Here is a 22,493-nt window from a genome sequence, read left to right as displayed (position 1 = left end):
AACTCCACCCGATTGGCCCTCTCTTTTTTTCACTAATATGTGCTATTGAACACCCTTTACGTCTGTGTCTTGGTTAAAATAATATTGAACCAACGAAAAGTAGTCCACTTGAGCTCATTTTCCCGAAAATGAACATTTTGGAGTTAGGAGGTATCGGCCCGACAGCAGAGATATTTAATAAATACCCTTTTTTGTGCAGTTTTCAAATATTCTTGGCTTGGTTCCAGGCTTAAAATAACTTCAAGAAAAATGTATGGGCTTTCGATCTGTGGCACCACAAAATGGCTGCCACTGTTACGCCCTATTGGGACACTATTATTCCAAACGTAGGAGACGGTGGATGAAGGAGCGTTTCTTTTCCGTTCACACGCGTCGGCTACTCGCCAACGTCAGGGTTACTGAGGTTAGGGTTAGGTTTAGGCATAGAGGTTAACATTCACACCCGCTCGGTCCAAGTGACCACAGCCAAACGCTCCAGACCTCCGCTCCAACCAATCACAAGCTGCGCCTTCTAATTTATGTGACACCGTCTCCTACGGTAGGAATAATCGCTATTGGGACGCTAGGGTCCATGTGGTTAAAAGTCTTCACTTAATCAAAAAATCCCAAACAAAATAATCCATATCAAACCTGGTCATTTCCTCCAATAGGGAGGTGTTGCCGTCCTCCGTTTTGCTCCAACTAATCCCATCGTCTTGCCCTGGTGGGGGTTGTGTCTGAGGGAGGCGGCTGAGCCCTGCTCCTGGGGCTGGGACTCCGGGTGAGAGGAGATAGCCTTTGGAGGACTCAGTGGAGGCACTGCTCTTTAAGCCACGGTCCGAGGGACTGCCTGACCGCCGTGAGCCACTGTGGGATGAACGGGAGGAATATTATGAATCGGGCTCGTGCACACATAGACATGAAGGTTGAGCCCTTTTATCAGTCTGTAAAAAGGTGCCCTTTCCAGACCATGAATGCAGTTTTTACTATGGTGAAAGAAATGCAAATGCCCTCTTTCCATGCCATACCTGAAGGCAGCATTCAAGAGAATTGCCTTGTCCAAACTCTCCTTAACTAAATGCATCATCTTATGTTGAAAGAAAAACCAAAAGGCCCTTTTAGAAATTTCAGCCCCTGCCTCTCTAACATTCTCTGCACGTCCCTGTTATGAACTTTGTATTTTCAGCGTCTGTGCTTTATCTAGGTATGGTCTGTAAAGGCAAATGTTCCATTCCCAAACAGTCTTCCATCAATAAATAACACAATTGATCTTTCTTTTTTAATCCTTTCTCATACCACAAGGGCAAATATAAAACAATTCTTATATAATCCATATAAATAACTCAGTCTATGCTGCTCATCAATACCAACATAATGTCCAAGTTCCAAAGTCAAGGCAATATTCCAGACCTCATCTGGGCACACAAGTACCTTTTCCTCTTGTGCAGATTATTATTTTGTTCAATCTTTCAGTACTGAGCTCAATTTTTAATCAAACCATGTGGTATTATAGTTGGCATTTGAATATGTTAATTGAACCAGGGCCCACACTAGGAACTTACTGTAAGACCAGCACTCTCTACGCTCTTCTACGCTCTACAATGCCCAAGTGTGATCGTCAACAGCCATTCATTTTATAAGACCCTGAAGCGATGCCCTTTCTATATAAGATACTGCGGTTTTACTGAGAAGGTTTTGCTGTGTAGTAGCAGCAGCAGCAGCAGTAGTACTACACAGTAAAATCACATACTGACTTTAAATTAAGAACACATTTTACTCTGAGTTTTTACCGTGTAGTACATACAGTACAGTATGCAAATATTAGTAATAGTAATAACAGAAATAGTTAATAGTTTTAGGGCAGATTCCTCACTATGTCTGCATTAGTCTAGTTCTGTTGGTCGTCTCTGGAGTACCAGTGTAGTCTGTAGTGTTGGTGTCAGAGTGCATCAGCAGCACAGCCACGACGCCACAGGGAACCTGGATGATGCTGTGGCTACAGAGTGGCCCTTTCACAGTCGAACATCACTTTCTACACTAGCACAGCATGGGAACTGGGATCTATATATTGTCGTTGTCGGGTGAAAACCTTGTATGTCCAAAACCGTTCGTTTTGCATTTTTCCTTTAAAAAAATATTTAAACTAGTGAAAACAGCCGCTCTACAAGGCGTTGTGTGCTTGTAGATCTGCTGTTTTCACTACTTTTGTGCGACTGCCTTGTACGATGAAGCAGGGCTTTAGTGTACTTTGCGAAAGATCATACAAAATTGAAATTTGGAGATACAAGTTTTCCACCCGACAACGACGATATCATATTATCATGTCTTTGGCGATGCCTCTGAAAACCTCGTACCTGGACAGGGACGAGATCTCGCTGAGATCCCCCAGGCTTCCGTCGGTGATGTTACCAGCCGAGGTGGCCTGGGTGATGCTCTGGGACAGGCCGCCCTCGGGCGTCCCCGACCCTCCGCTGTGGTGGTACCCCTCTGGGTACTCCAGTGCCCACTGCTCCCCCGAGCTCTCCTGGAACATGACGCGGGAGGCTCCTATGGGGAGGGTTGGGGGCGCGGGAGGAGGCGGCGGCGGCATGCACGGAGCGGTGTCGATCCCGCTGTCTGTTGACGCCCCTTTGATGTAGGTGAGGCCCAGCGCCTCGGGGTCCATGGGGTCCGCGGAGCCAAAGTGCTTGTCCTCACTGCCGCTGGAGGCATTGCTGGACAGAGTGTTGCTGCTGGAGCGACTGGAACACTGGCTGGAATAGCTCTTGTCACCAGACTGAGGTAGAGAAGGGCAAAGAGATACAATAAATTCACTCTTTCTGCCTTTGTTTTGCCCCATAAATACATTGACTGGAAATGTCCTTTGAGAATTGTATACAGATAAACTTAAGACTGCAAGCAAATTTAACCAAGCAAATTATGCTGCCAGTAAAGCAGAACAGCAGCTCTTGTTACGTGGCTGAGGGAAAGACAGAACAGAAGGATGCATTCTCCGGCAACAGCATCTGCTGCGAACTGCCGCGGCAGGCACCGCCGCACGACCAGCAGTTCGACAGGCGGCCGCCGCACGGAGCGGCAGTTAGACCGGCAGTCGCGCTGTGTCGCCGGCAGTAGGACCGGCATCGCCGGTAACTGCTGCCGTAGCCACCATCGCACGGACCGGCAGTTTACCGCGACGGTGGTTTAGGTATAGGGTTGGGTTTAGGCATAGTTTTACTGAGGTTAGGGTTAGGTATAGTTTTACTGAGGTCAGGGTTAAGGTTAGGGTTAGGGTTAAAATGTATTCGCTCTCCCTCAGACAGAAGACTACATTTCTTTGAAGCAGGCTGGAGACTTGTTTGTCCCAACAGACAATCACAATGATCAACTAACAAAACACTGTCATCCAGCTGTTCATGGAGAGGACCTGCAACAGATTATACCTCTATTATTATTATATATCTTCTTATTACATCTGCTTCTGCGTCAAATATCCATAGATTTAAGAGTCTAAAGCGCAACGCTAAATCAGGGCTCTACTTTGGAGAACAGTTAGACGACTTCCACTGATAGAAAAGCTTTTTTTTAAGTATCATTATGAACTAATTACAATTACAGGACTGGTATTGTATTCCAAGTATTACACTGCATTTAACATTGCACTTTCCCCACCCCCTGCCCCCAATAGCAATTATCTGAATGAAGATCACATGACAACGGATGCATTATTTGTAGCCCCATAGCAGTCTTGAAACTGAACATCTGTTGTAAACAAAGGGATCGACAGTGAGGATATTTTACAAGGTCTAGAGATGAGGTCACGGATCCAACTGTCCAGAGTCGTGTTGCAAGGTTGCCTGTGTCATGTATGGAAACACGATACAGAGAGTAGAATCTTACACCTAGACAGTCCTTAGAGCCAGTCTCATGAGACCTTCTAGTATTACAGGACATCACCACTGGGACACTTTCACTTAATAGTCCTTTGGTTGGTATGTCTTTGAAAAACACTTTGTAAACTCTATTTTAGATTAGTGCGAGATCAAGAAACCTTAATAATAATGATGTTTATTAATATTATCAATATTAAATTACACTTTTTTACGTATACAGGGATTTGACCCGGATTTATTTTTCTTATAAGAAAAAATTACATATTTTTTAATCCCTCCATGTTGTATGACATTCGATTTATTATAGACATTGTATAGAGCCGAATAATCGAGCTGAAGAACCCTATAATAATTCTAAGTTCATAGCTTCAGTTATTACTACGTGTATGTCTGTCTACATCAAGCGGCCTTGATTGCAGGACATTGAACCCCCTACAAGATTCTGCATTGCTCTGTGCAATAATCAAATAAAAATACAAACGTGAGTATATGAATTAACAGGGAAGCAACAAGGAAAATGCTTTAACTCTTACCATGCCACAGTGGTAGATTGACGTAAATGGGCCAAAAGCCGTCAGTGCCAATGACGTATTTTGACTATATAATAAAAATGATTATTTTCTTCTTTTTTTTTTCTTTTTTTTTTTTTAGATGTCAAAATGACCTGAGATCAGAGAGATGCTTTTCTCTGTTTGTGTGTTGGCTCCCTCGTTTAGCTGATTGAGAAAATGTGTGTCCATTCTAGTGGATGGACACTTTTTTTGATTCATTCAGCTCTATCTCTGGAACCATTTGTCTGATTGACAAAATTATTTTTGCCACTGAATCACAACAACTGTGTCTGTCTCTGTGGGGGAAAAAATCTGCATAGTAAAGAAAACATACAAAATCCTGGCACAGGGACTTTGGGGCCATTTTGGTCTGGCATGGAAAGTGTTAAAAGAAAACAAGGACAATACGAAAACCACAGTTAAGGTTATTAGCTTACTCAATGTTAAGTGCATGCTTGACAAGATCAGGAGCTAAATATAAAACGGAACATATCAAAACACTGCTCACTCGTAGCTTGTTGCTGGCGTCCTTCCCACCCGGTCTCTGTTGACCTCGTTCTCTCATGTTGAGGATCTTCGTTGACGGATGATGCCACTTGGCCTCTGCGCGAGGGGAGAAAGAGGAAGTCATTTTGGAGCCTGTTTGTTTTCATTGAGATCTCACATTCCCATTTTCCACATTCCTGTGGTACGGGCTGATCACACTGTCCGGCAGATAGGCGGTTTGCTCCGCTTCCACGGGATTGGACCAGAGTCCAGTTCAGACTACCAGCTGGGAATCTTTTAGATCCATGCCTCGAGGCGAGGTTTTTAGCGTGTTCATATTCACTGAGCTCGTTAAGAGATCCAACCGTCAGACTTTAGCAGTCCCATGTGTTCTATGCATAACGTGTAAAACAAATGACCCATGTTAGTAAATTGTTACGCTTTCTAAGTATATTGCGTAAGAGTAATGCTGGAAATAATTGCATGAAATAACATCTGTTTCTTCTGTCCGTACCTGCAGACCTGGTCCTCTCCAGCTTGGGTTCTCTCTCGTCTTTAATACTTGCTGGCTCAATAAGGGCGGGAGACGGGCATCTAGAGAGAGAGAGAGAGAGAGAGATAGACACACATATTGAGGAAGGAGCAGAGAAAATCATGTGGGCCAAAGGTACTTCAAACGTCTTTGAGATCCAAATTTAAAAAAGAATAGAACTGTGAATTTAACTTCCACTAAAAGGTGCTAAATATTTGTCTGGAATTTTTCTATATTTGGTTCATCCCTGCATCAAGCCAGCATTCTGTCATATTGACCTTGAGCAAGACACTGAACCCCTACTTAATCACTCATTATAATTAACCCAGGATAAGACCGTAGCCTATGGGTACCCAAGTAAATAAATGTACCCATTGATCCGTTACAAACAAGTGCACCGTTAAAGAGAAGCATTAAGATACGAATGATGATGGCAGCCCTGTGCTATCACTATATCTGGTCTATTTACAGGGCATTCCCTGTACAGTGTAACGAGATACTTTATCACTATTGCTAGTCCGACACATTTCTAACAACGGATGCTGTGGGGATATGTGGCAGGAATGCCGGGAAGCTGACACCTGAGCTGGGAAGATTTGCTCTTGGCGACAGCATGGCTGTCTGGATGCTGGATGGGACATCGACCTCCAACTAGGGAAAAGTACATGTCCACTGGGTGTCTGGGTAGAGTTGTGTGTGTGTGCGTGTATTTCCCTTCAACCACACCAGGCGCAAACCGGGGTTGCGTTCAGATATGTGCACCAGGAGCGCACTCACACATTGGTTTGTATTGGCCAATGCACTCAGTGCTATACTGTATATCCGAACGCACCCTACGAGTGCAACGTGTGTGCTTGCAGTACGTGCTTTTGCAGTTGTGTGTACAGTACATGTGTCGTCTGTGAGTTAGGTGGTGGTAGGTGTGGGTGTACGCGTCTTTGTGCACACAAAGGTTGCGGTACAGTAGATGTGTAACAGTATGCGTTGGTGATTAAAGTGACATAGCATTGTGTCTCTCAGTAAATGGAGGGGGGATAATTGTTTGACATGTGCCCGTAGTTCCCTTTCAACAATTAATAATTTATTAGGAAGCCCACTAGAGCAAGACAGTGCGCTGCATAATACAGTTAACTCTTAAAGGCATCCATCCTCAGTACAGTATGTGGGCCAAGGATCATCATTCTGACCGCAGCAATGCCCACTGATGGTTGCTTTTAATGTTGGCGATGTAGGAATTGAAGCTTGTACTAATGCTACACTCATTATATGGCCCTATGAATAAATGCATACAAATATCTCTATGATTTCTTGCGCAGAGACGTGATCTGTACCGTATGATGTTTTTATGTGTACTTGAACGTGATGACACACAACCATGCATCGCGTCCATACAGCCACGATGATTCCAATCATGGAAGCTGCTCGGTACAACTAGGGCACTGGGCGGCTTCAACTGAGGCGAGGAGATTTGAACCTTCCGGTCACTAGGCCGTTTCACTCAGACCTATAGGCTATGGCTTACTGTTTCGTCTGGACTGAGGACCACCAGGGGTCATGGACCCTTACGCGTGAGTAAATCTGAGAGTGTACACTCTCAGAATTAAATAAACACTGAGGAGTTGACCCGTGTAGATTGGGGTTTAAAAAGAAAAAAATCACACCCGTGTGAAGTGGAGCTGTGTGTGTGTGTGTGTGTGTGTGTGTGTGTGTGTGTGTGTGTGTGTGTGTGTGTGTGTGGATCATGTGTACCGATTTTTGTGACATTTGAAGAAAATATGTAGGAAAAGGAGCAAAAAGTGTGTTTTGGAGAAAATTCAAGATGGCGGAAAATCTATCATGGCGCAAATGGGCGTGGCCTATATGGGGAGATGCGTCATGACCCAAGGAATCCAGGGAAAAAATATTTTTAATTTTCCGACCTACGGTTCAAGAGTTACAGGCCAAAACGTAAAGTGGGGTGTTATGGCGCCACCATGCGGCCAAATGACACAATTATTTTTTATTTAATCCTTGAAATCATTATGAACCTCCTCTCCAAGTCTTGAAACTCTAGCCCCTATGGTTTGCGAGAGACAAATAATTGAATGTGAGTTTTTGCGATTCCCATTATAAGTCAATGGGGAAAATTAATTCACTAATAAATTAATATCAATTAAACTATAGAACCTTTCTCTTAGAAAAGTAATAGCCCACGATTCCCGAGTAAGGCGGTCGATTTGACATATGGCGCGAGTGTGTGGTGGCAAAACTGTGGGACTAGTGGCGTGCCGAAGTTTAGGAAGTTCAGGCTACATACACACAGACACACACACAGACAGACAGACAGACACACACACAGACCCACACAGCCACGTATAGGGAGCCTGTGCTTCACACAGCTCCAAAAAGGGGTATCCAGTGGCGGTCCGTGGGCGCATGCCATGTCAGCAGGGGCGTCACAAGAGGGGGGAAAGTGGGACTGAGTTACTAGGGCCCAAGCAAGGTGGAGGGGCCTTAATTATTTTATACTTTAGCTATTGAAAAATAGCACTCGGTGCCGCGCTGCGAGCTTGTAGATCTGCTATTTTTGAAAAGTTGTTAACATTTGTGCAAATCTTTGAATATATGTATATTTTGAGTTACGATCATTTGTAACTCAAATTTTGCTTCTGGGGGTCCCTGGAACTAAATAATTTGGCCACATACATATCATTTTGGGGGTCCTTCACATGAGAAGGTTTGAGCACCACTGACATAGAAACATAGAAGGATTTGAAATATTCAAAGACTTTTATTTTTCAATACTTAAAATATCCAGGGCCCAGAATTTGGTGCGACACCCCTGCATATCAGACTGGGGGTCCTTGAAATGAAAAAGGTTGAGTACCACTGCTATAGTTTACTTACCCGTTGTAGACAGCTTTCTGGGACCAGGTCCCTGTGGGCCCAGGGTCACTGGAGGTGGACTGGTTGCTAGGGGAACTACAGAAGATCTGCCCCGCCTCTCCACGGCCCCGAGGTGCTGATGGAGAGACATCGTAGTCCTGGAGGACCCTGGGAAGAAAAAGGACATTGTAGAGAGATTGATAACACTTGGAATAATTAACTTTTTCAATGCCAGCCCATTTCAGTGTTTTTTTTACAACCACAAGAAAACGCTGTCTACACATGTATCCGTTCTGTCCATTCTTTTCAGTACCCTGGGTGACGCTAAATTCCACCATAGTTACACAACCATGCTAAGAAAATGAGCAAATACCTACTTTTGCGTCGGGCGCTACATGCATGTGCTCCGTGTATGTGATGGTAACGATCGTAACCGGGTTGCCACCAGCTGCTCAGATCTTTTTTGGGATTGAAGCTGCGACTTACGGGTGAGGAGCTATGTGTGTTTACATTTATAATAGTCTAACCAGAATCATAACAAAGCAGACCCAGAATGGATCGTGCACTTCCGCGTTCACGTTCAATCACATGATCTGCCGCTGGAGGCAAGCAAGTGTTTTGAATGAAACACCCGTTTAAGAAATCCGGCAAAAATAATGTATTTTGAGTTGTTTTATAACAAAAATAGCCTATTCTCATCAATCTTCGTCAGTGGCATAGTTGCCTAATTAATGATTCTTGTCTATCTATGTCTGTGGCATTAAATGAGTTAGAACACAATGAGCATATGAGCATACTTGTAGTGTAATTGTAAGCATTGACACTATCGATAAAAGCCTATAGAGATTTGTAAGTTGTTGTAAGCCACCTCTATAGGGTTTTATACCCCTTGTACACACTAAGTTCAGTAACACTTTATAAAAGGGACACCAATTCATTCACAAATACCAAATAACTATTATTCATCATTAATGACCACTTTTTCTCCACAATTTAGTAGTTTAGTCGCCAATTAATTCCTTCCTGCACACGTTTCTGTGCTGTCACTGCGGTTGATCCTACTGCTGACTCACCTACCAGGAGGAGCCCCAACTCGGGGAAGCCTCTGTTGTACTCCTCCCGCCCAACAGCCCCTGCTGACAAGTGCCGTCCCACCCCAGGAATACGTGCGGTGAAAAATATCAATCTCTGTGCCCGGCTTCCCTCCCCCAAACACGGGCCAATTGTGTTCGTATAGACGGCTAGATGCTTGACAAACCACAGTGGATTCGAATCCCCAGACTCTGCAGTGGTGAGCAAATACTTTAGCACTGCGCGTCTGCGTCCCATTCATGATTACAATACTTGCTAATGTAGTATTATTATTTATAAGTATGCTTTATAAAACCCAGGCATCATGTAAAGTGTTTTCCCCGAACACATTTTGCTTCATTGTGTGTGGACAACTGGACGTGGGTGGAGGGAGTACTGTATTATTAGACCTACAGTCTGGACACACTGGCTCTGAACCCTTTACTCCTACTCTGTGTCATTGACGGTTTGGAATGTCCGCCATCTAGGAATTTTAGCTTATGCCAGTGCTTACTGTTGAGTCTGTCTGGATCAGAGTATATCAGCAGAGTAAATGTGATGTAACTGTCCTGGGACACACATAGTAATAGTTCACAGAAATAACATGGACTAATATGGCCATGTCCTCCCACACTGCTGTTGTTGCGGTGTCGTTTTCAGTTGAATGGCACTGTGCTGTGTAGACCCCTTCCCAATGACATCACCCCTCTAGGGCAGACAGCTATGCGAGTCAAGGACTAGACATAATGATGTATGTATGCAGACACAATGTCCTGCTGTTCCACTGTGTGTGTGAGCTCCTGCTGTCCTTGTGCGATAATATGTGCCTGTGTTCAACTCTGTAAGTTGGCAACGTGTTCCTGCCCCAGTGCCTCCAGTTATCATGCACATCTACTGTACTGTACTTGCTGAGTTAAGTGATTTTGAACTATGAGACCGGCTCTATACTTAGCCTACAGGAACTCTGGAGTGTAAGGCCACGTTAGCCGGAGGAGATACTACATAATCTCTTGAGATGAAACGGGACCCACCAACACACACGGAATCCCAAGACTCTGGGTTTTATGGGTCATATGACAAGCTGAGGGAAGACGTGGTGTTGTGACAGGGAAAGCTGTCAGCTACACTTTCTTGTGAACACTTATAGAGTATGTCGCTTCACCTCAGCTCTTATGTTTATTATTGCTGTTGCCTTCTTCACCTGCATTTCTTTACTCAATGGGACATACAGTAAGAATCCTTTGTAACAGGGAGAGGGGAGATATTTATTGAATGCTCTGGGTGCTGTAGGTCTGAAGTAAAAGAACAACAGTTAATCAAATTAATCGATTTTTAAACAAAAACAAATAATCTTTTTCTTCAAATGTAATTTGAAGGGGAAAAAAAGAAAAAAAAATCATGATTATTAATCATACTCATTCATCCTCATGCATATCATACATAGATACTGAAGTTTGCATGCTCTGATGAAGGCTCGTAGCCGAAACGCATAAGGATTCTTTCTGGCGTGTGCCAATAAAAAAGTGGAAATGTGAGTACTTTGTCCTCCACTGATTTAAAATGTTGGATGTGCTACCTTTTTGAAATGTAATTCCTACTTTTTATGATGTTTGCATTGTTGGCACTCTAGGAATTCTATCTTCCCTCTGCTGTTCTGCCAATTGTAGGCTGCAGCATTGTAAATGCTGAAACTATGAATGCAGTGCGAGAGTGCGAGTGAAGGATGAGCATTTCCATATGGGCTGGGCGGGAATCGTTGCATATTCAGCAGCTTCCTAGGCGGTCCTGGGCTCTGTTAAAAGTGCTGGCAGCTGTGAATTGACTCAACCAATTAACCGTCTGGCAACACCGCGAATGCTACGAATGGTGTCAAAGCTATGCCAAAGGGGGAGAGCATCAACACCCCTTCAACAAGGGGTTTAACAATCGATTCAATAGAAAACGTCATTATCCCTCAAGTAGTATTTGGTCCACAGGTTTGGTTTAGGATAAAAAAAAACATAAAACAAGTAGTGGTATGAGAGAAATCCCCACTATATAAAGAAAATCATCGTTAAATAAGACCAGACATGCCGTCAATACTGTAGCTCAATACAATCCAAATAAGGTCAGTTGTAATGCAAGATATGCAAATGCAAATTCCATTGAAGACAAATGAGTCCCTGGTTCTTTTAATCTCATCTTCAGCCACTTACAATACAAAGCATCCATCATTATGACAAATATAATTATTCAGGTTTCCACCCTTTTGATCCATGGCTTACTTCTCAAAACTTGAATTGAAACAAAGCAGCGCACATGACGTGCAGTATATCATTTGGTGTACATTATTTTTATCCTATTAAAGCGGTTCACTCTCCCTTGAGTCCATTCATATTTGCATAGGTGCCCCCCAATGGGAAATAGTGAACAACTCACCCTGTCGATGGTACAGTAGCCACAAAGTGGATTTGTCTCCAACACAACGACACATTTAATTAGTGTGAACCTAAACACCATTTCATATTTGCTGCGGTTACAATTTTTGCCATTCTGCTTGATGCAACTAATGAGAACCAGTTGCCACCCCAAAACCACAGAACTATGGGGAAAGCTGCAGTTGCAGAAATGGTGCCTAAACATTGCTTATTGCATTTTTCAAGTCGCATGTTGACAGTGTGATCGTAAAGGGTTCCTGCCCCACCATTTGGAAACTGAGGAGGGAAAACAGCCCCCTCGTTTTAACGAGGAAGGCTGTTTAGAAGCTCCAAAGACATTAGGTTGCCGCCATGACCTCTGTCTTCAAATCAGATTAAGTGCTAATTATTCTACCCCTGGCCTCAAATTAAGTATCTTGGTGAGTCTGGATTGTGTGCAGTGGCCTTCGTTTTAGACTGCATGTACTGTGTGTGTAGAGCCATATACAGTAAAGCTTACTAGATCAGTTGACATACAATTACAATTTACATTTTAGGCATTTAGCAGACACCCTTATGCAGAACACCATATCTTTCTCTTGTCATTTGCTGCTTACAGTACGTTTCCTTTGTGTGTGTGTGTGTGTGTGTGTGTGTGTGTGTGTGTGTGTGTGTGTGTGTGTGTGTGTGTGTGTGTGTGTGTGTGAGTGCGTGCGTGTCTGTGACAAACATTTCATCCAGCAATTAAAAAAAACAAAATAGTAGCCAATAATCAAGCAAACGCTAAAGAGCCACTGACCACTGAACTGTCACCATGCCAAACATGGCCACCACGTTTGCTGCCTTGATCAAACACAATGTTTTTTGGCCTTTGTGAACACATAAGGTTATTGTTATATTATATACAAAAGATCGCACTGTCTTTTGCTGTGTAAACCACCCCAGTCCAGGCTGCATTATACATTATACAATGGGTAACCTCGGGCAATAACGTATATACCATAGCCATATATGTTTTATGCTGACACAGAAAATCACTGAACCATGTTGTTTTTTATCCCACCAGACTCGTTCCTGCTTTCCAGTCATATTCTCACCACTTGTTAATTTTATGCAAATCATGTTAGAGGACCTTGACCTAATTATTTGCACTGTTATGCAAATTTATCTCAGGGCTGATGATTAACTGATAGAGAGCTCCATTGAAAGGTTCATAAAAGGCGCTATATAAATTAAAGCTATTATTATTGTGTCCAGCAGGATAGCTCTATACGACAAAAAAATATATACATTTAAATACAGAATGAGTAGATCTTTTAAAAGATGCCACAGAGTTAGCCTCGCATAGACAGACTTTGCACCGGCAGATTTGTCTGATTCCGGGGCGCCCACTGGCCTACCGGTCCAGGCGCATACCACATAGGCTCGGTGTGGCCTGACAGCTGTTGGCATTTATCACTGGTTCTCATTATGTAAATAATAGTGTTTGATACAATATAAATCAAACACTTTGATGTATATGCATTTGCTCTTGTGTTAAGATATATATTGTATATCTTAACACAAGAGTAAAACAATAAACTACAGTTTCCCAATTAGTCCAAGACTTGGCTGAACTCACAACAACGTGGTGTACTGAAAAAAACACCTGTTTTATCAAAAGTACCAGACTTAAACATCTCAATGGGCAGAAACAGGAAAAGTACCTTGCTCCGTCCTTTCTGTCAAAGGAGGTACTCCGTGAAATGGTTCCATGGGCGTACTGGAACATCTGCTGCCCAGGGCTAGGACCTTGATTGGGTGACGTTCGGGAGAGGGGAGGAGCTCCTGGGATGGCCGAGACTCTGTGCCATGCCTGGGGCGTTTGGGCCATCCTGTAGGCTCCCTGGGCCCCGTCCCGCTCATGATTGTACTCCATCATTGGCACACGGTACACCTCTGACCAGCTCCTGGACACATAGCAAGTTGATGGGTGAGTTCAACTTTACAATGCAACACATACAGTATGTGTGATCGACTTAGTCCCCTCATCTCCTCCAGAATGTTCAATGACAATGTTACAACATCATGGGTTTACTTTGTATCCAGTTGGACTCTGCCCCGGCTTCCCATTTCTCTTCAGTGAGTAGATACTAGTGCTCTGAATTGTCTACACACAGATTCATACTTAATTCAAGCAGAGATACATTAACCCAGATAGACTGGGGTAGAGGTGGGTTTTTTTTTTTCTTTGACATTTAAATATAGTCCATGCAGGCATTAATTTCACTGAGCTCTGTGCTTCACAGTCCAATGGCCCAGAGAAAAATGGCGTGACGAAAGCGCTATAACAGCCAGTGGTGCAATGGTGATTCAATGTTTGGGGGGGTCGCGAATGTCACTCAACACCTACTATAAAGGTCTATTGATATGCATAATTCCATATAGGCTTGTTTCTTTGTTAAAACAGTCGTCGAGGTGTGAACTTGGGCTCAGAAAAGATAAGGGTCGTCGAGGCGCGCGACCCAAGACTGCGGCAACACTGATAACAGCTAACTTTACGTTTTGGCCTATGCTGTATCTCTTGAACCGTAAGTCGTAGAATTACAATGTACTTTTCACTGGATTCCTTCGATCATGAGGCAACTCCCCACTCAGACAACACCCATTTCCACAATTGTATTTAAAACACCTACCTACTACCCCTACAGATTTTGTCCAACAGCTGGACATGATCTCATCATGTCCAGCTATTACAGCAATAGTGTTTGTGGGAGACACCAAATCACCCGTCACCCACAAACAACCCAGAATTAACCCATTTAGGCCTAGAATTACTGAATGCTTTAACCAGTGAAAAATAGCAGATATATGCTCACAGCGCGGCACCGAGTGCCGCGCTGCGAGCTTGTAGATCTGCTATTTTTGAAAAAGTCGTGAAAATGTGTGCAAATCTTTGAATATGTGTATTTTCAAAGCGAACGTTTGTCACTCAAATTTTGCTTCGGGGTGGTCCCTGGAACGAAATATTTTGAGATGGGGGTCCGTGGCCAAATAAATATCATTTTGGGGGTCCTTCACATGAAAAGGTTTGAGAACCACTGACATAATAGCCTCTCAAGAACAGACTAACTGAGCTCCAGTTAAGTGAAAAGGACCTTTTCTTTGACGATGGCTGGCCAGATTGCTGACATAGAAACATAGGTTTTTTTCCAAAAATCTTAGAAGGATTCAAAAGACACGTATAGAATCGGGTCAAAATTCGAATTTTCATGATTTTTCAAAAATAGCAGATCTACAAGCTTGCAGCGCGGCACTCGGTGCCGCGCTGTGAGCTTGTATATCTGCTATTTTTCAATAGTTAAAGCATAAAATATTGCGTCATAATGTGTTCAGGCCTAAACGAATTAACAGACTGGCACACATGATGGGGCCTGAGAGAGACATAATCCACTAAGCTCCACCAAAACCAGAGCCGTGACCCGTCTGCTGCAACAGGAGCACCACATTCACCACAATTTAATTATGCCACGCCACTGGATATGTCTGCTTGATTTACAGTGAAAACACACAGAAGATAAATAAAGAATTAAATGGCTGAAGGTCAGAACATCTTTATGAATCAACAACCTGTGACTGTGACCGCCGAAGGGGACTGTGGTTGTAATTAAATCCGTCTATGGTATGTCATTCTGCGGGCTGTTATTTTGGGGCCGGAACATGTCTATACAAATAACATAATGCCAGATTATGTTCAGAGGATTATGTTTTAGTGATTGCTTTTAGCTCAACCCCGGTTGACTCCACGTGAAGAAAGACTCATTGTTATTAACTGTTACACATGTTTTTACATTTTACATCCTGACCTACGGTTCATCATTTTATTTCCCTAAACCCCTAAAAGAGTTTTAAAACCCATTAAGGCCGGGGCCGGGTGTCTTTTATGCTTTAACTATTGAAAAATAGCAGATATACAAGCTCACAGCAAGCTTGTAGATCTACTATTTTTGAAAAATGGTGAAAATGTATTGTTAAAGTAAAAGTATTTGAATAATTTGACCCGAGTCTATAAATGTCTTCTAAATCCTTCTAAATCAATGGTTCACAAACCTTTTCATGTCAAGGACCCCCAAAATTACATGTATTTGGCCGCAGACCCTCATCTCAAAATATGTTGTTCCAGGGACCCCCAGGAGCAGAGATTTGAGTTACAAAAGTTTGCTTTGAAAAATATATATATTCAAAGATTTTAAAAGATGTTCACGATTTAAAAAAATATATAGCAGATCTACAAGCTCACAATGTCACTGTGGCACCGACTGCCGCATTGTGAGCTTGTATATCTGCTATTTTTCAATATAACAGGAGTCTTCAAAAGGGGGTCCGGGAGTTTGTAGATCTGGTATTCTTGGCAAAGCGTTTTGGTGTGGAGGGAAAAGATGAGCAGACTAAGTATTGACGGTTCAAGTGGTTCAATGTCTAAAAATACACATTAAACCAACATCCTACACTCACTGATGACAGTGCTGTCAAACAAGTCTAAGCTGTCTAAGAAATCTATGAAAATGTTTAAACACAATTTTATACAACTAGAGGTTCGCCTCACATCTAGAGTCCACGCCCGCTTCTTTACTAAAAAACTTTTTTTTTTCAGAAAAAGTAAAAAAAATAAATAAATAAAAAATAAGAAAAAAAAAATTTTTGTGAAAAAAAAAAAGTTGTTAAAAAAAAAAAAAAAAAAATTTTTTTGGGGGGGGGGGGGAACTATTGTGGCGGAACTATTGTGCCGCAGCACGTTTCCGGTCGGACATATTACTGTACTGTACTGTACTGTACCGTACTGTACTGTACTGTACCGTACCATACTGTACTGTAGTGTACTGTACTGTATCGTACTGTACCATACTGTACTGTACTGTACCATACTGTACTGTACCATACTGTTCTGTACTGTACCATACTGTTCTGTACTGTACTGTACTGTACTGTACCGTACTGTACTGTACTGTACTGTACTGTACCATACTGTACTGTACTGTACTGTACCATACTGTACCATACTGTACTGTACTGTACTGTACTGTACCGTAGTGTACTGTACTGTACTGTACTGTACTGTACTGTAGTTTATGGTACTACTGTACTGTGCCGTACTGTACTGTAGTGTAAAAGTACTATATAAAATCCAGATATTAAAGTTTGTATTATTATTATTATTACCCTTATTATTATTATTGTATTATAATATCTATCTATCTATCTATCTATCTATTGATAGATGTGTGTATCTAATCTATCTGTCTGTGGCTCTCAGTATAGATAGATGTGCTATATTAATTCCATATATTATTATTGTTAATAATATGTGTTTTAATTATTATGATTGTTTTTCTTATAATTGATTCTCTATAGTACTATCTATCTATCTATCTATCTATCTATCTATCTGCAGATAGATAGATACATCTATGATCGATGTATCCATCTATCTGATGCCTCTCTATGGGGGGAACTATTGTGGCGCAGCACGTTTCCGGTCGGACATATTTTACCGGCGGACGCACTCCCTGTTAGAAACTGCGCATAAATAAAATGCTTAACGTTATGTGGCTGTAATGGGATGTACATACATGAAGATTATGGTAATGTGATAGGGACTCGTGCCTAAGTGATGGACTGTACTGGAATGTGGACAGTAGTGCTATTGACTCTGCAAACGTGAGTACATCATTTGTTTAGCTAACTGTTAGCCTTGTGTTGACTTTACGTCAGCAGCACGTTACGTCAGCAGCACGTATGGCGCTGGTGTGACGTGGGACGTCGGCACGTGTGCCATGTGATCAGTCCTAGCCAATTGGAGTGCTGCATTTGGTCGTGTCGCTGAGCTCCGCTCTGTCTCTCTACTCTCTCTACTCTCCACCCCCCCATCCTCCCCCCATCTCTGTTGCTTGCAGCTTGCAGGCAGTTACTTAGTTGGAGTGCGTTGTGTTTACGCCCATTTGTGACGCAAATCGCGTCGCCGGTCAACGTTGGATCATTCCGTCAGGAGTGGCTGCTCTGCGTGAGGCAAATTTTGTTAAATTGAAATAAATGCGGTTCAAAGAGTGGCATGTTTAAAATGTGGACATTTTAAAATGTTCACGTTTGTTCGACGTGGTGGCTATGTTTGTGAGAGGTGTTTGTGGGAATATGTAGCTAAACATTCTGGTTTAGGATTGCCTCCAAGTGCTCCAATATAGATGCTTGATATGTAGTGGGGGTTCCCTGCTTCATCTCTCTCTCAGCTAAGGGGTCCTTGGCCTGGAAACGACCCCTGAGCTAAAGTATAAAATAATTCCACGCCTTAATGGATTAAAGGGCATGGTAAGTAATTTACTTCCACGGTGGAACAAGACGCCAACCAAACGACCCTGGTTTAAAAAACCCCAGCGTCACCCGAGCCCTCTCACCTTCGAGGCGTCCCGTCGTCGTGAGGCTTAAGTATGACCACGCTGACCACGGCCGAGGTCCTCAGCAGGTCAATCATCTGCTCGTGGGACAGGGTGGCCACGGCGACCCTGCAGATCTCCACCAGTCGGCAGCCGGGCCGCAGGCCGGCCTGCCAGGCGAAGCCGTAGGGCTCCACGTCGGCCACCACGCCCTCGAAGTTGACGTGGAAGCCCAGCTGGCCCAGAGCGTTCCTCCTCAGGGTGAGCTCCAGCGCCTCGCAGCCCCGGCTCACCACCTTGGATGGACACCACCGTGACATTATTATTTATCATCATCTTCAAGGTTTAATATAACAATTTACAATTTAGGCATTTAGCAGACGCTCTTAACCCATTTAGGTCTAGAATTATTGAATGCTTTAACCGGTGGAAAAATAGCAGATATACAAGCTCACAGCGCGGCACTGAGTGCCGCGCTGCAAGCTTGTAGATCTGCTATTTTTGAAAAAGTCGTGAAAGTGTGTGCAAATCTTTGAATATATGAATTTTCAAAGCGAACGTTTGTAACTCAAATTTTGCTTCAGTGGGGGTACCTGGAACTAAAAGTTTTGAGATGGGGTCCGTGGTCAAATACATATAATTTTGGGGGTCCTTCACATGAAAAGGTTTGAGAACCACTGACATAATAGTCTCTCAAGAACAGACTGACTGAGCTCCAGTTATGTGAAAAGGACCTTTTCTTCGACGATGGCTGGCCAGATTGCTGACATAGAAACATAGGTTTTTCAAAAAAACCTTGGAAGGATTCAAAAGACGCTTATAGAATCGGGTCAAAATTCTAATTTTCACGATTTTTCGAAAATAGCTGATCTACAAGCTCGCAGCGCGGCACTCGGTGCCGCGCTGTGAGCTTGTATATCTGCTATTTTTCAATAGTTAAAGCATAAAATAATGATACACAAAATGTGTACCGACTTACAATAAGCAAGGTCATCAATACATCAAAATGAATACAAGAAATGCATAGGAATAGTAGTCTTAAGAAAAAACATAGGTAGACCAAGCATCTATTCAGTAAAAACTTATAAAAAGTGCCATCTAAATTACATGTATGGTCATTAAGTGTAGGCAAGTGCTATGGTAAGTACTATGGGCTAAGGTGGAGTCTGAAGAGGTGAGTCTTCAGACCACGGTGGAAGCTAGGCAGTGAATCTGCAGTTCTACGTGCAACAAGAATTATCTCGTACAGAAAAGAAAGAGATTTTGTCATTAATCAAAGCACATACTGTGCGTTCAGACAAGCTTAACAAACCCAAACCCACACACAGCTAATAATAAATGGAAAAATAGAAAATCTAATTAAATTGCTGTTCGATTTGATCTGTGCTAAATCACAACATGTGGACTGATGACACTTTACACAAGCAGAGATACAAGCATTTGGCGACAGTGGCAAGGAGAGAGGAGAGAAAGGTAATGCTACATTTGAGTTACGTGTAAATCCTTTTGTGGTGACGGCCTATTTCTCGACAACACTAAAGATGCTTCGTTAGAAATTACTGGTGTATTCTTTTGTTAACAATGCTTTTCAAATACAATCCAGCAGACTGCACAAGGAGTATAATGACAAATTAAACCAATTTTGACCTGGAATCCCTATTTTGCCCATGACATTATAAGCATTTCAAACATTTTCAAAAATAGCCTTGCTTACAGCTTACAACACATCGCGACTCACCTTGAGGTCAAAGGCTGTTTCATTCATCGCCATTATAATCCACACACAAATTCCCAGGGCAGATAACTTGGCAAAGCTCCTTAACAGCACAAGGATAATGGTCAAATAATAGACCCTCATCGTCATTAGTTCTACCTAACCTCCAATTGCTTGAGAAGCCTAACTGCTCTAAGTTCACGAAATGTGCAGCTAATGCTCTGAGACATAATTGCTCACACTAATGGGAGCCAAATAGAATTACAGGGTTTATGAAAACTCATTTGTAAGCATACATACAGTGCACTGCTCCAGTGTGGCATCTACACTGCCAGGGTGACAAGATTCACTAAATTATGGTAAAGAATATCAGTTATGTTAAAGAAAAGCATTTTTACAGCCTCTTTACCCATTAAGACCGGGAATTCAACTGTGTCACGTAACCACTTAAACATTATTTTTGTAAACTTTGGCTATTCAAAAATAGCAGATATACAAGATCTGAGGATCTGCTATATTTGAAAAACTGAAAATATGTGCAAATCTTTGAATATTATATTCTTATTCTTATATAGCGAAATTGTTTAGTTCAAATCTTTGCTTCTGGAAGGTCCCTGGAACAAAAATATTTTGAGATGGAGGTCAGCAGTCAAATACATACGATTCTAGGGGTCCTTGACATTAAAATCACACCCGTGTGAAGTGGAGCTGTGTGTGTGTGTGTGTGTGTGTGTGTGTGTGTGTGTGTGTGTGTGTGTGTGTGTGTGTGTGTGTGTGTGGATCATGTGTACCGATTTTTGTGACATTTGAAGAAAATATGTAGGAAAAGGAGCAAAAAGTGTGTTTTGGAGAAAATTCAAGATGGCGGAAAATCTATCATGGCGCAAATGGGCGTGGCCTATATGGGGAGATGCGTCATGACCCAAGGAATCCAGGGAAAAAATATTTTTAATTTTCCGACCTACGGTTCAAGAGTTACAGGCCAAAACGTAAAGTGGGGTGTTATGGCGCCACCATGCGGCCAAATGACACAATTATTTTTTATTTAATCCTTGAAATCATTATGAACCTCCTCTCCAAGTCTTGAAACTCTAGCCCCTATGGTTTGCGAGAGACAAATAATTGAATGTGAGTTTTTGCAATTCCCATTATAAGTCAATGGGGAAAATTAATTCACTAATAAATTAATATCAATTAAACTATAGAACCTTTCTCTTAGAAAAGTAATAGCCCACGATTCCCGAGTAAGCCGGTCGATTTGACATATGGCGCGAGTGTGTGGTGGCAAAACTGTGGGACTAGTGGCGTGCCGAAGTTTAGGAAGTTCAGGCTACATACACACAGACACACACACACACACACAGACACACACACAGACCCACACAGCCACGTATAGGGAGCCTGTGCTTCACACAGCTCCAAAAACCTTTGAGCACCACAGATAAAGAAACATACGTTTTTCAAAAACCATTAGGATTTATTGGGTATTTGGGTATTTTTTGGATTAACACTTTAATGAGGTGTTCTGGCACCAGGGACAAACACACAACACACAACCCTCTCACCTCGAGCCTCTGCATGATCTCCTTGCCGTCATCCCAGCATCCCTCCTGGGTGGAGATCACCACGCAGTCCCCTCTCTCATAGAACACCTTCACGGTCCCGGCCACGGCGCTCCACCCGATGAGGTCCCGACAGAAACAGTTGAACACCACCTCCTTGCTCGCCTCCTCTATCAGCACCACAAACTCGTTGGAGATGGCCAGCAGGCAGCCCGTGTCGGCCGAGTGGACGAAGTCCCGGGCCACCACGGCCCAGGACACGGCCCCGCTGCTCTGGAGGTGGGCGTTCCTCCGCGGCCGGGTTCGCTCCTTCTTCTTCCCTCCCATGGTGATGAAACTGAACTTGGCACTCGAAGAGCAGTCCACCGGGGTGGCACTTACAAAGTTCTCTGCCAGGTCCTAAGAAAGATTATGTGTTATTATAAATTTGTAAAACATTCTGAATCAGTGTTGAACTATGACGAAAAATGTTTGTCAACTACTTTTTTTCACTGACGAAAACAAAATAAAAAAACGAAATAAAAACTAAACTATGATGACTGAAACTAAAACGAAATATATTGACAATTTCGTCAACAAAATAAAAACTAGACTAAAACGTTAGGGAGGGACTAGTGGAGAAGAGAGTCATTTTATGTTTGGTTGCTCTCAGGTGTTGCCGAGAAATAGCGTTGAGAGCTTGTAGATCGGCTATTTTCAGCACGCAACCAAGTGTAAAATCAGTCATTATGATGCCATCAAAGCCTGCCAAAATACATCTTATGATATTTAGTCGACTAAAAGTAGACTAAAAAAACACTGACTAAAACTAAAAGACATTTTATTCAAAAGACTATGACTAAAACTAAATCAAAATGTGCTGTCAAAAACAGCACTGTTCTGAATGAATTTCAAAAGAAAAATGGTAAAAGAAAAAAAAGAACTAGAAGCAGTGCTCTTCCGAGCACAGGTCTCCACCAGGCCGTGTGTCCTGGTGGTGCTACTGTATAATAGGCCAATGTAAAAAGGGTGGCATATGTTCTTCACCTTAGATCTTTCATGGCAATCTGATGCTGCAT

General features: G+C 42.7%; 1 protein-coding gene across 1 annotated transcript in view; it reads right to left on the bottom strand.

Annotated features, from left to right (window-relative positions):
- sipa1l2 (signal-induced proliferation-associated 1 like 2) overlaps positions 1–22,493 on the bottom strand; it is a 113,357-nt gene that overhangs the window by 29,778 nt on the left and 61,086 nt on the right. Inside the window, exons 10-17 of the mRNA XM_080722314.1 lie at positions 21,439–21,834; positions 18,181–18,455; positions 13,459–13,701; positions 8,307–8,453; positions 5,403–5,482; positions 4,911–5,005; positions 2,334–2,755; positions 631–846 (exon numbers count right to left, since the gene is read on the bottom strand). Of these exons, the coding sequence (XP_080578440.1) occupies positions 631–846; positions 2,334–2,755; positions 4,911–5,005; positions 5,403–5,482; positions 8,307–8,453; positions 13,459–13,701; positions 18,181–18,455; positions 21,439–21,834 (1,874 nt within the window). The remainder of the gene's footprint in view (positions 1–630; positions 847–2,333; positions 2,756–4,910; positions 5,006–5,402; positions 5,483–8,306; positions 8,454–13,458; positions 13,702–18,180; positions 18,456–21,438; positions 21,835–22,493) is intronic.

Source organism: Nannobrachium achirus (assembly GCF_963921795.1).
Source record: "Nannobrachium achirus genome assembly, chromosome: 3".
Taxonomy (NCBI): Eukaryota; Metazoa; Chordata; class Actinopteri; order Myctophiformes; family Myctophidae; genus Nannobrachium; species Nannobrachium achirus.
This window is presented reverse-complemented; position numbering and strand designations above follow the sequence as displayed.